The 12795-nt window shown below is 45.7% G+C and overlaps 1 protein-coding gene across 3 annotated transcripts; it reads left to right on the top strand.

Moving 5' to 3' along the window:
- Positions 1-14: 14 nt before the first annotated feature.
- On the top strand, positions 15-8986 carry CFAP97D1 (CFAP97 domain containing 1). 3 transcript variants are annotated; one of them, XM_003131374.7, is made up of 6 exons: positions 15-1648; positions 2464-2534; positions 2799-2917; positions 4163-4286; positions 5316-5372; positions 5845-8986. In XM_003131374.7, the coding sequence occupies exons 1-5, from the start codon at positions 1525-1527 to the stop codon at positions 5370-5372; spliced, it is 495 nt and encodes a 164-aa protein (XP_003131422.1). In that variant the 5' UTR covers positions 15-1524; the 3' UTR covers positions 5845-8986. The 3 variants fall into 3 exon arrangements, 2 of the variants coding, with proteins under 2 accessions (XP_003131422.1, XP_084840572.1); XR_014821117.1 differs by having other exon boundaries at positions 42-1648; positions 4163-4409; XM_084984446.1 differs by lacking the exons at positions 5316-5372; positions 5845-8986 and having other exon boundaries at positions 42-1648; positions 4163-4512.
- The last annotated feature ends 3809 nt before the right edge of the window (positions 8987-12795 follow it).

Here is a 12795-nt window from a genome sequence, read left to right as displayed (position 1 = left end):
AGCCGGGACCCGCCCCGTCCCGCCCCGGAGGCGGGCCCGCCGGGCGCGGAAAGCGGCGGAGCGCGGGCGGCCAGGCGCGTTCCGCTTCTGGGAGGTACGCGCGCCGCCAGGCGCCGGGCGGACGCGGGGGAAGACTCCGAGGCCTGCGTCCGCGGGCGGAGATGCTGCGGCTCTGGAGCTCCGGCCGGGGTTCGGGGAGGGGCGATGGTCTTCGTCCCACCTCCACCCCCCGCTAAGGCGCGGCAGTCCGGTACCGCCACTGGACGAAATGCGGGGCGCAATAAAAGTTCCTCTGGACCGCGGCACACCAAGTGTCCCTCGGTTTTTCAGGAATTCAGGGACACACGGGTTCCGTTTGGGAGCTCGGACTGCCGGCTGCAGACCAGCAGCTCTGGTATTACCCGGGAGCTGGCCAGGAAAGCAGAATCTGCACCCCAGCTCAGACCTGCTGAAGGAGAATAAGCATTTTACAAGCCTCCCTGGAAATCTCTGCGAAGGTTAACGTTTGAGAAGCCCAACTCTGGGGCACATTTCTTCCAACCTTCAATGAGAGTCGGCATCGTACTTAAAGCTTGGGCTCTGCAAGCAAGCATAGGTAGCCCTGGGGAATGATGTAACTTTTTTTTTTTGCTGAAAAAATGGGGTTTAGCCCCTAACTCCTAGGGTTGTTTGAAAGATTAAATGTAGCATTCCAGGAAACCCCCGGGCTCCACATAGTGAGCACTGGGGAGGTGTTCTCCCTGTTTTTATCAGCAATTGCATAGGACACTTACTAGGTGCTACGCCCAGTGCCGGTGTGGAGATGCATCCCGCTCCTTTGCAGCCCTTCCTGGAGCAGCTGCCAGCCCACTATGAGCCACACGATGTCAGCAACTCATCATTTACGAGATCCCACTACCAGCAAAAGCGACAGGTCTCTGACCTCCCCCAATGGCAGCTCACCCGAAGCCCAACGTCTCCAAAAAACATCCGTGGTCCTGAGAATTCAGGAAACCCACATCCTGAACTTGTTCTTCCACTAACTTGTTCTAGAGCAGCTTGGCTGTTGCTCTGGACTTTCGCCTCATCTGCAAAAGTGAAGACATGGAATCAAATCATCAAGTTCATCTTTCACCTCTGCAAACAGCTGTGGGCTCATACCTTCAGGGAAACCATTGCCGGGGAGATTACTTGGCTTAGAGTCCAAGCGTAACCAGGGCTAGATTTCTCCATCCCCCCACCCCCACCCCAGTGCCTTTCTGGCCTTCCCAGACACCATACCTCTTCCTGCTGCTATTGGTGGCACTGCATACCAGGCAAGTGGGAAACTTTCTAATGTCAGCCCTCATCTTGACTTGAACCTACATTAGCTTTCAAAAGAGAAGTCCAGGGACAGCCTGGCATGCTCCACTGCTCCTCCTTCTTCCCTGGAACCTGTCCCTGATGTCATAACTGAGTAACTATGACAACCGGTCATGGGGACAGCTAAGTACCTCACAGAGGAGCGTGGGTGCCTTATTTCTGAAGTGAGACTAGGAAGAGAAGATGAACAGTTCCCTGGATTATCTGGCCTACCCTGTAATCGTCTCTAATCATAGACAGACCACATCATTCAGGAAGAAACTGGACTTTGGCCACTATGTATTCCATAAGAATAGAATACAAATAGGTACGTGGGGCAATTTGAACTGGACACTGCAATTAGGGTTCTGGAAGGGCCCACTTTAGAGGTATTGCGGGTAAACCAGACCAGTTCATGGCTTTGCAATGATATGGCTTTATCTGCATGAGGGCATTAGCATCAGTGACAAAATTTATCTGCCACCAGGGGGTTTACTTGATGGAAATGCTCATGTAACTTTTTTTTGTCTTTTTGTCTTTTTGCCATTTCTTGGGCCGCACCCGCGGCATATGAAGGTTCCCAGGCTAGGGGTCGAATCGGAGCTGTAGCTGCTGGCCTACGCCAGAGCCACAGCAACGCGGGATCCAAGCCATGTCTGCGACCCACACCACAGCTCACGGCAACGCCAGATCCTTAACCCACTGAGCAAGGCCAGGGATCAAACCTGCAACCTCATGGTTCCTAGTCGGATTCATTATCCGCTGCGCCACATCGGGAACTTCTCATGTAACTTTTTAAAGCCAAAGTAAGCTTGACGGAGGATAGTACTTCAGCACCCCATAGCCAAACTAGTCATATTGGAAAGACTAGGGAGAAAGCCTCTTTCATTGGATTCAAAGGACATTTATCTCTTTAAATTGTATTTTTCCCTGCCCTCACCATTTCTTTGTTTCTGCTCCAAATGCTTCAGAAGATGTCAGTTTGGGAAATTAACCTGAACCAAAATTCCTGAACTAGATTAGTTCAGAATTCAAACGTAATGTTTTAATCAGGGTCACCATCTAGATAGAATGTGAGCAGGTTCTCCTAGGCTATAAGAAGGCACCTGTGACATAACACTGCTCTCTTTCCTCCCTCGCCAGTGAAGCCTACTGTTGATACCAAACCTCCAGTGGCGCACACACATCACATTTTAAAACTGAGCAAACTACAGGTATTTATTCTTGCCGTCTGCAGATGGACCTTATGGATTTTTATCCCTGTCCTAAAGAGCCTTCTAAATACTAACCTCACTAAAGACTGGCTCATCCTCCTCCCCATCCACCCCACCCTGGTTTCCTCGGCTCCCCTCCCACTCTTTACTGTGGCCCCCAATTTGCCCCTTCCCCAAATCCCAGGGGAGGGGGATGCTCAGCCCTCGCGCGACCGAGCGCAGAGGAGCCATGACGTCACCAGGGTGGGTGGGGTTTCTCGACAGGGTGAACAAAAGAGAATCGACAAAATCGAATACGAAAACAAGCAACTGTGTCAGAAAATCGCCGACGCCCACCGCGGCCCTGCCCAGGTGGATTGCTGGAACGAATATTTTTCCAAGAGGTAGTGTTCTTTCTTTTCGTTTCGTTTTCTGAAAGTCAAAATTGACGTCCCTCTTGGTGGGTTTCAGTGCGGGAGGAAGCCTCATGAGAGTTATCTTGAGGGATAAGCAGAGACCCCGTCAAGGGGAGAGAAAACCACCCCAAACAGGGACCTTTCTGGAACGTTGAAAAGCTTTTATTCCCTCTAAGAGACTCTTCAGAGTCCTACTGAGAGTTTGTCACAAGAAAGCACTCTATCCTTTTGTAAAATGGGGACCATAGCTGGGACTCTAACGCAGCATTCTGAAAATTGTTTCCACAAATATTTCTTTTTTTTTTTTTTTTTTTTGTCTTTTTGCTATTTCTTGGGGCGCTTCCGCGGCATATGGAGGTTCCCAGACTAGGGGTCCAATCGGAGCTGTAGCCACTGGCCTACGCCAGAGCCACAGCAAAGTGGGATCCGAGCCGCGTCTGCAACCTACACCACAGCTCACGGCAACGCCGGATCCTTAACCCACTGAGCAAGGGCAGGGACCGAACCCGCAACCTCATGGTTCCTAGTCGGATTCGTTAACCACTGCGCCACGACGGGAACTCCCACAAATATTTCTTAAGCAACTGCTGTGTGCTAAGCACCAGGAATATGGAGACGAAATGAGATATGTATTTCCTAATCTCAAAGAACTCAAGGTCAGGTAGGGGGAACATTTATGTAAATAATTACACAATGTGAGCAGGGCTACAAAAGGAGTGTACGCAGGGAAGGGTTTGTTTGTGTGTGTCTATGTGTGTGTGTGAGTGAAGGGGGGAGTGTCAAGATGTCTTGCCTACTCTTGCGTATCTGAAATTGAGTCGAAAGTGGGGGAGAAGGAGGTGAACCCTAACTTGTCACTACCCAGTCACGATTTTTCTGTCGGCAAGACCTTCCTCCATCACCTAAACCGAAGCGTCTCAATCCTGGTTTCATATGATAATGCCTGGGGAACTTTTGCAAAATGCCAGTGCCCAGGTTCCACCCCAGACCAATAAAGTAGAATCTGCTAGTGGCCAGCATGGCACAGAACCACCCACCTTAACCTGAAAAGGCTTTGCCTATTTCCCAGAGCGAGATCTGGTTCAACAGGTGTGCAGGGCTTCAGGGCTCCACAGGCCAACTGGCCCTGAACTTCGGCAGCCTGGGCGTATGACATCACAACTTCATCTCCCCCACTGCCATCCAGGAGGAGAATTTCATTCTTCACACATCTTGGGGTTTTGTGTTTTTCAGCTTAAACAGAGAAACAAGGAACCGGGACCTAGTGAGAATCACCGTGGAGAACCAGGGCATCCTGAAGAGGCTGGGTGATCGCAAACCCCACTACGACCGAAAGTCGTCGGAGTTAGACTGGCAGGCACGTGGACACTCGGTGCTACTCTGCTGCACGCACAGAGTTTGTCTGTGTTCAGAGGAGAGTCAGTCTCAGAAGAGACCCCTAAACAGCTGAGGGCAAAAATCATGAGAAATGCAACAATTGGTAAAAGAAAAACTGCCCGGAACCTACCAAGCTAACAACAGGAGCATACCTACCCACTCCCACCCCCGCTAAGGACATCTCCTTGGTAGCAGAGCCATCGTGATGTGTCAGCCTCGGAGAATATCCGATAGTATCTTCCCTCATCCCTTAATTCATTCAGGCTGAATGTACAAGCAAAGAGGATGAAGAGTACACGGTTCACTATGTGGTTGATTTGCTTATTTAGGGATGACCCTTAAGAAAGTTAAAAAAAAAAAAAAAAAAACTATGACATTTAGAATGGATAAGCAATGAGGTCCTATGGTACAGCACAGGGAACTACATCCAGTCTCCTGGGATAGAACATGATGGAAGATAATATGAGAAAAAGAATGTATGTATGTATGACTGGGTCACTCTGCTATACAGCAGAAATTGGCACACCATGCGCGTTCCCGTCGTGGCCCAGCAGTTAATGAACCGACTAGTATCAATAAGGACGCAGGTTCAATCCCTGGCCTCGCTCCAGTGCATTAAGGATCCGGTGTTGCTGTGAGCTCGGGTCCCACGTTGCTGTGGCTGTGGTGTAGGCCGGCAGCTGTAGCTCTGATTTGACCCCTAGTCTGGGAACTTCCAGATGCCTCAGGTATGGCCCTAAAAAGACCAAAAAAAAAAAAGAGAGAGAGAGAGAAAGAAAAAGAAAAAGAAAAAAAGAAATTGGCACAACATTGTAAATCAACTATAATTTAAAAATTTCAAAAACAGAAGAAGGGAAAAAAAGCCATCTGCAGTGTTTTTATAAACCTCCACTCCCTGGCTTTGGTCTGTAAGCCTTATTTCTAAGCCATCCGTAGAATTTAGAACTTCAGCTTTGGCACCAGCACCCTGGCATTGACATAAATCTTTCTGATTTTTTTTTCCTTCAAGAATTCAAGGCGCTATATCAGAAATACCACCAGATATCTTCTCTCCCAAGGTGAATAGGTAGGTCTGAACACTGCTGCAGTTTATTAGAGAACAGTGATCACAGCCAAGGACAAAGCCCTAAAGACTGTAGATGAAGAATGAGGGGCCCAACGAAGGGGTAAATTTTGCTCTTCTGTAATATTTATTGGTCATCAGTTCAGGGACCAGAGCTCCGTCTTACATACAAGCTGTTGTCATCAGCTCTGAGGCTTTACGTGCGTCTAAAGGGGAAGTGATTTGCCTCAATAAGAAACGGGAGGTCTCGTGGCTTTGGTGTTGTGCTAAAGCTACATTAAGGGCCTCTGTCACTGTTCAAAAGGACCGTTGTGTTGGCATTTTGTATGATTTCACATGCTTAGTAATGACTGAGTTCCCCTGGCCGCCTGCTGCCCCCAGGGAGAAGGGTAAATGGACACTCAGGCTTTCCAAAGAACAGTTCTGGGTAATTGATGGCTCTCCATTTCTCTCCCTCTCCTCTCCCTGAATACAGGGTTACTCACCATGGAAAAGATACAAGAAGAGGCCCTAGGACTTCTCAGTTGCTTAGGATCTCAAGACACACCTAAGTGGCTGAATGCTCAATCTAGGATGCTTATAATAAAGCTTGGAACATAACATGAGTAAGTCCCATTTAAAGGCCCCCAAAGCTGTAAGTCCCACCCCCGAATGGAATCAAAACTGGGCGGGCAGAAGGAAAGATGTAACAAAGCCTTTTTATTGGGGGCTATGAACAGTGTTCATGAGAGAAAGAGAGACCTTTTCTTTTTCTTCTTCTTTTTAGGGCCACACCTGCAGCATGTGGAGGTTCCCAGGCTAGGGTTGAATCGGAGCTGCAGCTGCTGATCTACACCACAACTCGCAGCACGCCGGATCCTTAACCCACTGGAGCGAGGCCAGGGATTAAACCTGCATCCTCATAGATGCTAGTTGGGTTCTTAACCTGCTGAGTCACAATGGGAACCCCCAACTTTTAAAAAACATACACCATCACCATCACCCTGGGGGGAAGAACAGATAGGATGAGATGATCCAGCCACACGCTCAGCTCTGTCAAAACGGAAAACAAAAGCCCATGAGGAAATTAAAATTCAGGCAATACAGAGAACAAATGCCATAGTTCTTCTTCGAATTCAGAAAGTTGGAAAAGAATGCCGTAGGAAGTTTCCATAGACTCTGTTCATTTATAGGGAGAAGCAAGATTGAAAATGTCCAAAATAGGAATTCCTGTTGTGGCTCAGCAGGTTAAGAACTCAATATAGTGTTCATGAGGATACAGGTTCAATCCCTGGCCTCACTCAGCGGGTTAAGGATCCGGTGTTGCTGCAAGCCGTGGTTCCATATGCGGCTCAGATCTGGCATTGTTGTGGCTGTGGCACAGACCTGCAGTTTCAGCTCTGATTCAGCCCCTAGCCTGGGAACTTCTATATACCGCAGGTGCCCCCATAAAAAGAAAAAAGAAAACAAAATGTCAAAAATACCTTAAAATATATGACAAGGCAATATACATGGCTTCTGTGATTTGGTCATGCTGGTTTTGAATGTTTTTAAACTTAAGTGAAGGAGATCAGATCTTAAATGTTCTTATCACAAATAAATGTTTTATTTTAAAATAGTTAGATGTACAGGAAGTGGCAAATAAACATACAAGGGGGGCCTCCTATACCCTTCACCCAGCTTCCCCCAAGGTTAACACCCTGTGTAAACATAGTACAATTTCAAACCAGGAAGGTGACATTTTTACAATTTGTATATCGTACATATACAAATTTTACAAATTATGCATGCACTCCTTTGTGTAGAGCTCTATTCAGTTTTATCACGTGCAGTTTTGTGTAAGTACAACCGCATCTGAGATAGTTAAGTACACCATTATGTAAAGACTCTACCACCTCTTTTAGCCATAGCCACCCTCTTCCAGCCCTAACCCCTAACAATCACTAATCTGTTTTCCATCTCTGTTGTTATGCTATTTCATGAGTGTTATGTAAATGGAATCATGCAGTGTATATCTATTCTTTTCCAATTGGCTTTTTTCACTCCATATAATTTTCTTGAGGTTCAATCCAAGCTGTGTGTACCAATAGTTCATTCCTTTTTACTGTTGAGTAGTCCATGGTATGACTGTACCACAGTTTATTAAACTATTCACCCACTGCAGGTCATTTGAGTAGCTTCTAGGTTTTTGACCATTTGTGAATAAAGCTGCTATGAACTTATGGGTACAAGTTTCTGTAGGAAAATAAGTTTGGTTTCTCTGGGATAAATGCCCAAGAGTGTACTTGCAGGGTTGTAGTATAAGTCCATTTTATGGATTAAGAAGATGTGGTACATGTATGCAATGGAATACTATTCAGCCATAAAAAGGACAAAATAATGCCATTGGTAGCAACATGAATGGAACTAGAGACTCTCATACTAAGTGAAGTAAGTCAGAAAGAGAAAGACAAACACCATATGAGATCACTTACACGCAGAGTCTAAAATATGGTACAAATAATCCACCTAGAAAACAGGAACATCACGAACATGGAGGGCAGACGGGTGCTTGCCGGGGGAGGGGGAAGAGAGGGGGACTGATGGGGAGTTTGGGATTGGTGAATGCAAATTGATACATTTAGAACGGATGGGTGATGGGGTCCTGCTGTACAGCACAGGGAACTATATCTGGTCTCTTGGCTAAGAACCTGATGGAAAATGAAAAAAAAAAGGGCATGTATGGGTGGCTGGGTCACTTTATTGTACAGCAGAAAATGAAGGAACATTGCAAATCAACTATGCTTTAATTAAATAACAGCTGGCATATACTGATGACAAGTTTTTTAAAAATCCATTTTAAAAGAAACTACAAAGCTATTTCTAGAGTGGCTGTACCATTTACATTGCCACCAGCAATGGATGAATGATCCAGTTTTTCCACATCCTCGCCAACATTTGATGTTATCACTATTTTTTATTTTAGGCATTGTAACACATATGCAGTAACATCTCATGTGGTTTTAACTTGCATTTCTCTAATGACTAATGAAGTCGAATACCTTTCTTATGCTTCCTTGATATCTGTATTTCCTCTTTGGTGGAATAATGGTGCATTTGCCCATTTTCCAATTGGATTGGGATTTTTTAATATTGAATTTTGAGAGTTCTTTACATATTCTAGATACAAGTCCTTTACTGGATATGTGATCTGCAAAATACTTTCTCTGTAATATGTCTTTTCATCTTTCACAAAGCAAAACATTTTAATTTTGATGACATTCAGTTCATCAATGATGAAACTGTTCTGTATCCTGACTCGATCAGTAGCAATATCCTGGCTGTGATATTGTGTATAGTTTTGTAAGGTGCCACCACCTGGATAAGCTGAGTAAAGGGTACACAGGACCTTTTTTTTTTTTTTTTTTGGCCATCCCTTGGCATATGGAGTTCCCTGGCTCCGAGCCTCAGTTGTGACCTAAGCTGCAGCTGTGCCAGTGCTGGATCCTTAACCCACTGTACCAGGCTGGGGATTGAACCTGTGTCCCAGTGCTCCAGAGATGCCACAGATCCCACTGCACCACAGCAGGTACTCCCTGCATTATTTTTAACACACATGTAAATCTATGATTATCTCAAAATAAAAAGTTTAAAAAATCCGTATGTCCAAATGTGAATTCATCATTAAACTGGTTCCAGTCATCTGTTTGAGGAACGGCCATTCTTTTAGACAGCCAGCTAAGAAACCTGGCGGTCATCCTCTACTCCCTCTCTGTCACCCCTCCCCCACCCCCCAACATATCTTCTACCTACCTTTATATGTCTACTGCCTATTTCAGGCACTTACGATTTGTAATTGGATTTTTTTTTTTTTCTTTTTAGGGCAACACCTGTGGTATATGGAGGTTCCCAGGCTAGGAGTCTAATCGGAGCTACAGCTGCTGGCCTACGCCACAGCCACAGCCACACCGGATCCCAGCCACAGTGCTGTACGATAATTGCTTTAAAATCCTTGTCAGATAAAACCCAACATATGAATCATGGTATATTGGTACCAGTTGATTGTGTTTTTCTGATTTAGATTGGGGTTCTCCTGGCTTTGGTGATATGAGTGATTTTCTATTGTATCCTGGACATTTGGGTAACTGTGGTAGGAACAGCTCAGTCCTATTTACATCTTTGAGTAGGTAGGAGTCCCGTTAAGGTGCAGTGTGTAGGTTCTTACTTCTTTTATGGGTTTTTGTTCCAGTGACAGTTGGGTTTTCTGAGCCTTTGCCATACTGTTCTGGTCTGCTTGTTCTCTGGGTGCTGCCAGGACTCCCACTCAGTCCCTGCTGGTGTCTTCTGCAGTGGGGGAAGGTGCCTCCCTGGGCTGCCGAGTGTCGCTGGGCCATCTTCTGCAGAGGGGCGGGCCGGCACTGCTGGGCCTGGGTCTCCTCATGTCACGGGGAGACAGAGGGCTTCACTCCTGCTAGGAATGAATTGGGCCTAGGGTTGGGGCTCCTTGCGACGTCTCCTGGGCTTCCTCTCCCCAGTCCTTTGGCAGAGACAGCAAACCAAGCTTCTTCTCTCCCTCCCTCCCTTCTTCCCTGTCTCTTTCTACTCTTCATTCTGGGTTGCCAGGCCTCTCCAGAGCCCAGTCGGGTATGGGAGATGAAAAGAAAACCTGGGGAGTTCCCATCGTGGCTCAGTGGAAATGAATCTGACTCGAATCCATGAAGATGCAGGTTCAGTCCCTGGCCATGATCAGTGGGTTACAGATCCAGCATTGCTGCGAGCTGTGGTGTAGGTTGCAGACACGGCTTGGATCCCATGTTGCTGTGGCTGTGGTTGGCAGCTGCATCTCCAATTCAACCCCTAGCTCAGGAACTTCCATATGCTTCCAGTGAAGCCCTAAAAAGACAAAACAAAACAAAACAAAACAAAAAAACTTTGTGCGTATTACATTTATAATGAATAGGCAAGGAGGCCCTACTCTACAACACAGGGAATTATATGCAGTCTCTTGAGATATAGACCACGATGGAAGATAATATAAGAAAGGGAATATATACGTATGATTGGGTCACTTTGCTGTACAGCAGAAGTGGACACAACCCTGTAAATCAACTATACTTTAGTAATAATAATAAAAAAAGAATGGGCTTTGTGCATATGCTGATCTGTAGTTATTAAATAAGTCACCAAGTGCTCTATCATTCTTTTGGATGTACGAGCCTGTGATCGGTAGCATAAATGATGTAACCCTGGATAAGTGAGTGTAAAACTGATGGGCCACATGTCTGAAAGCATGTGTGTATTCAAACATACGATGGTAAAAGCACAAATGGAGGAGGTTTAACATAGCCAAGCGTTGCCTGTGAAGGACAGATGTAATTTTCTTAAACCCACCTCCTACAGGGAGTGGAGTGGATAGTAGAGAGGGCTGCAATTTGCTGGATCAAAGATAGCAAACGGGATGAATTCACTTGCCAGTTTTGCTCAATCAAGACTGGATACTATATCCTGAAATATCCAAGAGCAGTGCCTACAATGAGCAGGAGTGCTGTGCTCGATTAGCACTGTCTGCCATGGATGTAAGAATGGGTGGTGGCAGCACGCATGCCCCACTCATCTAACATCTCTGACCTAGAAGAGTCCTCCAGAGTGCACATTCTCTTTGGTTGTCGCCGTGGGCAGAGAGCTTACTTGCATTTGAAGGTCGAAGGGGAAAAAAAAAAAGGTACATCTTGAGGGGTATGAATAAGCAGATCTTTTGGTGTGAGGCCCAGATTAATGGACTTTTGCAGAAATTTTGCCCAGGGGCTCAGAACATATGGACTACTGGCTGGAATGGGACTGGGAATTGAATTTACACACATTTCACCAAAATCTTCTTGTACATAGGTGCATTTTTTTGTTTGTTTTTTCAAAAAAGACTCTTCTGCTTTTTACGAACAGCAAAAAATTTTACAAATGACCTCTGTCTCTGGGGCTCTAGTCCTTCTACCCTTTCAGACTTAGTAGCAGACAAACAGCTGTGGACACAGCTTGCCTTAGGGGTGGGGAAGCTACTTGGACAAGAAGGAAAGCAGGCATCGCATTTTAATGCCTTGCTTCACAATACACGAAGAGAATTACTATTTCATCCAACAATTGTGTAAAAATATTAAGGGGCAGAAAATGTCTGTTGGGTAGCATGAAATACAAACAAACAAACAAAAAAAAAACCCAAAAACAAAAAACAAAGTCATCTGGTATTCAACCACCGTGCTCCTACAAATGGGGGCAAAACTACCCAGATGAGACCTGCGACGAGTTGGTTACAATCTCCACCAAGGTGCCTCCCTAGGGGATTTTTCAAAAGTAATTTTGGCTTAACGTGTTTTTTGCCTGAGAGCTGACTTTAGGTCCTGGCTCTCCTGTATAATCCACACAACTTGGCATGTGCCTTTCAACTTCAAAGGGCAGCTGCCCTCCCTGCATGTGTCCTCTGTGCGACAGCTCAAGACTAGTTTCCCTTGCTAAGAATTCAGGACTCTCTAAGTATAAAGATATCCTCATCCTCAGAGTTCCCTTCGTGGTGCAGCGGAAACAAATCTGACTAGGAACCATGAGGTTGCAGGTTCGATCCCTGGCCTTGCTCAGTGGGTTAAGGATCCGGCGTTGCCATAAGCTGTGGTGTAGGTTGCAGATGGGGCTTGGATCCTGCGTTGCTGTGGCTCTGGCGTAGATCAGCAGCTATAGCTCCTATTCAACCCTTAGCCTGGGAACCTCCATATGCCATGAGTGCAGCCCTAAAAAGCAAAAAAAAAAAAAAAAAAAAAAAAAAAAAAAAAAAAAATCCTCGTCCTTTTGCTAGAGCAGTCTGAAGCACACGATCCTATTAGATGGACCTACCAGGTTCATAAGCTAGAACGTGGCAAAAGTATCCTCGTGTAAGAAGGCAAAATGGAAATTTCTAAATGGGTGGCAAACCTTCTCCCTTGTGCTTCCCTCTTCACCTGTCCTCCTGTTTTTCTCATGAGGAAAAGAGCTTGAAAATCTTACCCAGGTCAGCAGCCTCTTTTTCAGTCTTAGAAGTCGCAGCCACACGCAGATTATTGTAAATTCTAGCTCGAAGACACTCCCCACTTAGAAGTCAATTATTTAACAGGTAGCCCCATTTATGGGGCCACGAAAGAAGAGGCAGTATAGGGTAGTGATTAATAACATCTCTGGCATTAGGGAGACTCAGGGACTCAAATGCCATAGCGCTGCCATTTTTTAGAGCTGTGTGAGCTCGGACACATTTAAATGTTTTTAGCCTTTTTTTTTTTTTCATTTGCATAATAAGGATGATGAGAATTCTACCTCTTAGGCTTGGTGTTATTTGTCAAAGTCATGTATATACAGGCCTTAGGATAGTTCCTGGCACCGAATAAAGACTTAACATACATTGGCTATTAATAAGAAATACACTTCTCTGAAGCTAAGATCTATTATCACA

Source organism: Sus scrofa, chromosome 12 (assembly GCF_054392235.1).
Source record: "Sus scrofa isolate SSC_HxYL_T2T_F1_AM1 chromosome 12, Sscrofa_HxYL_maternal_Yorkshire_Landrace_v2.0, whole genome shotgun sequence".
NCBI classification, from domain to species: domain Eukaryota; kingdom Metazoa; phylum Chordata; class Mammalia; order Artiodactyla; family Suidae; genus Sus; species Sus scrofa.
This window is presented reverse-complemented; position numbering and strand designations above follow the sequence as displayed.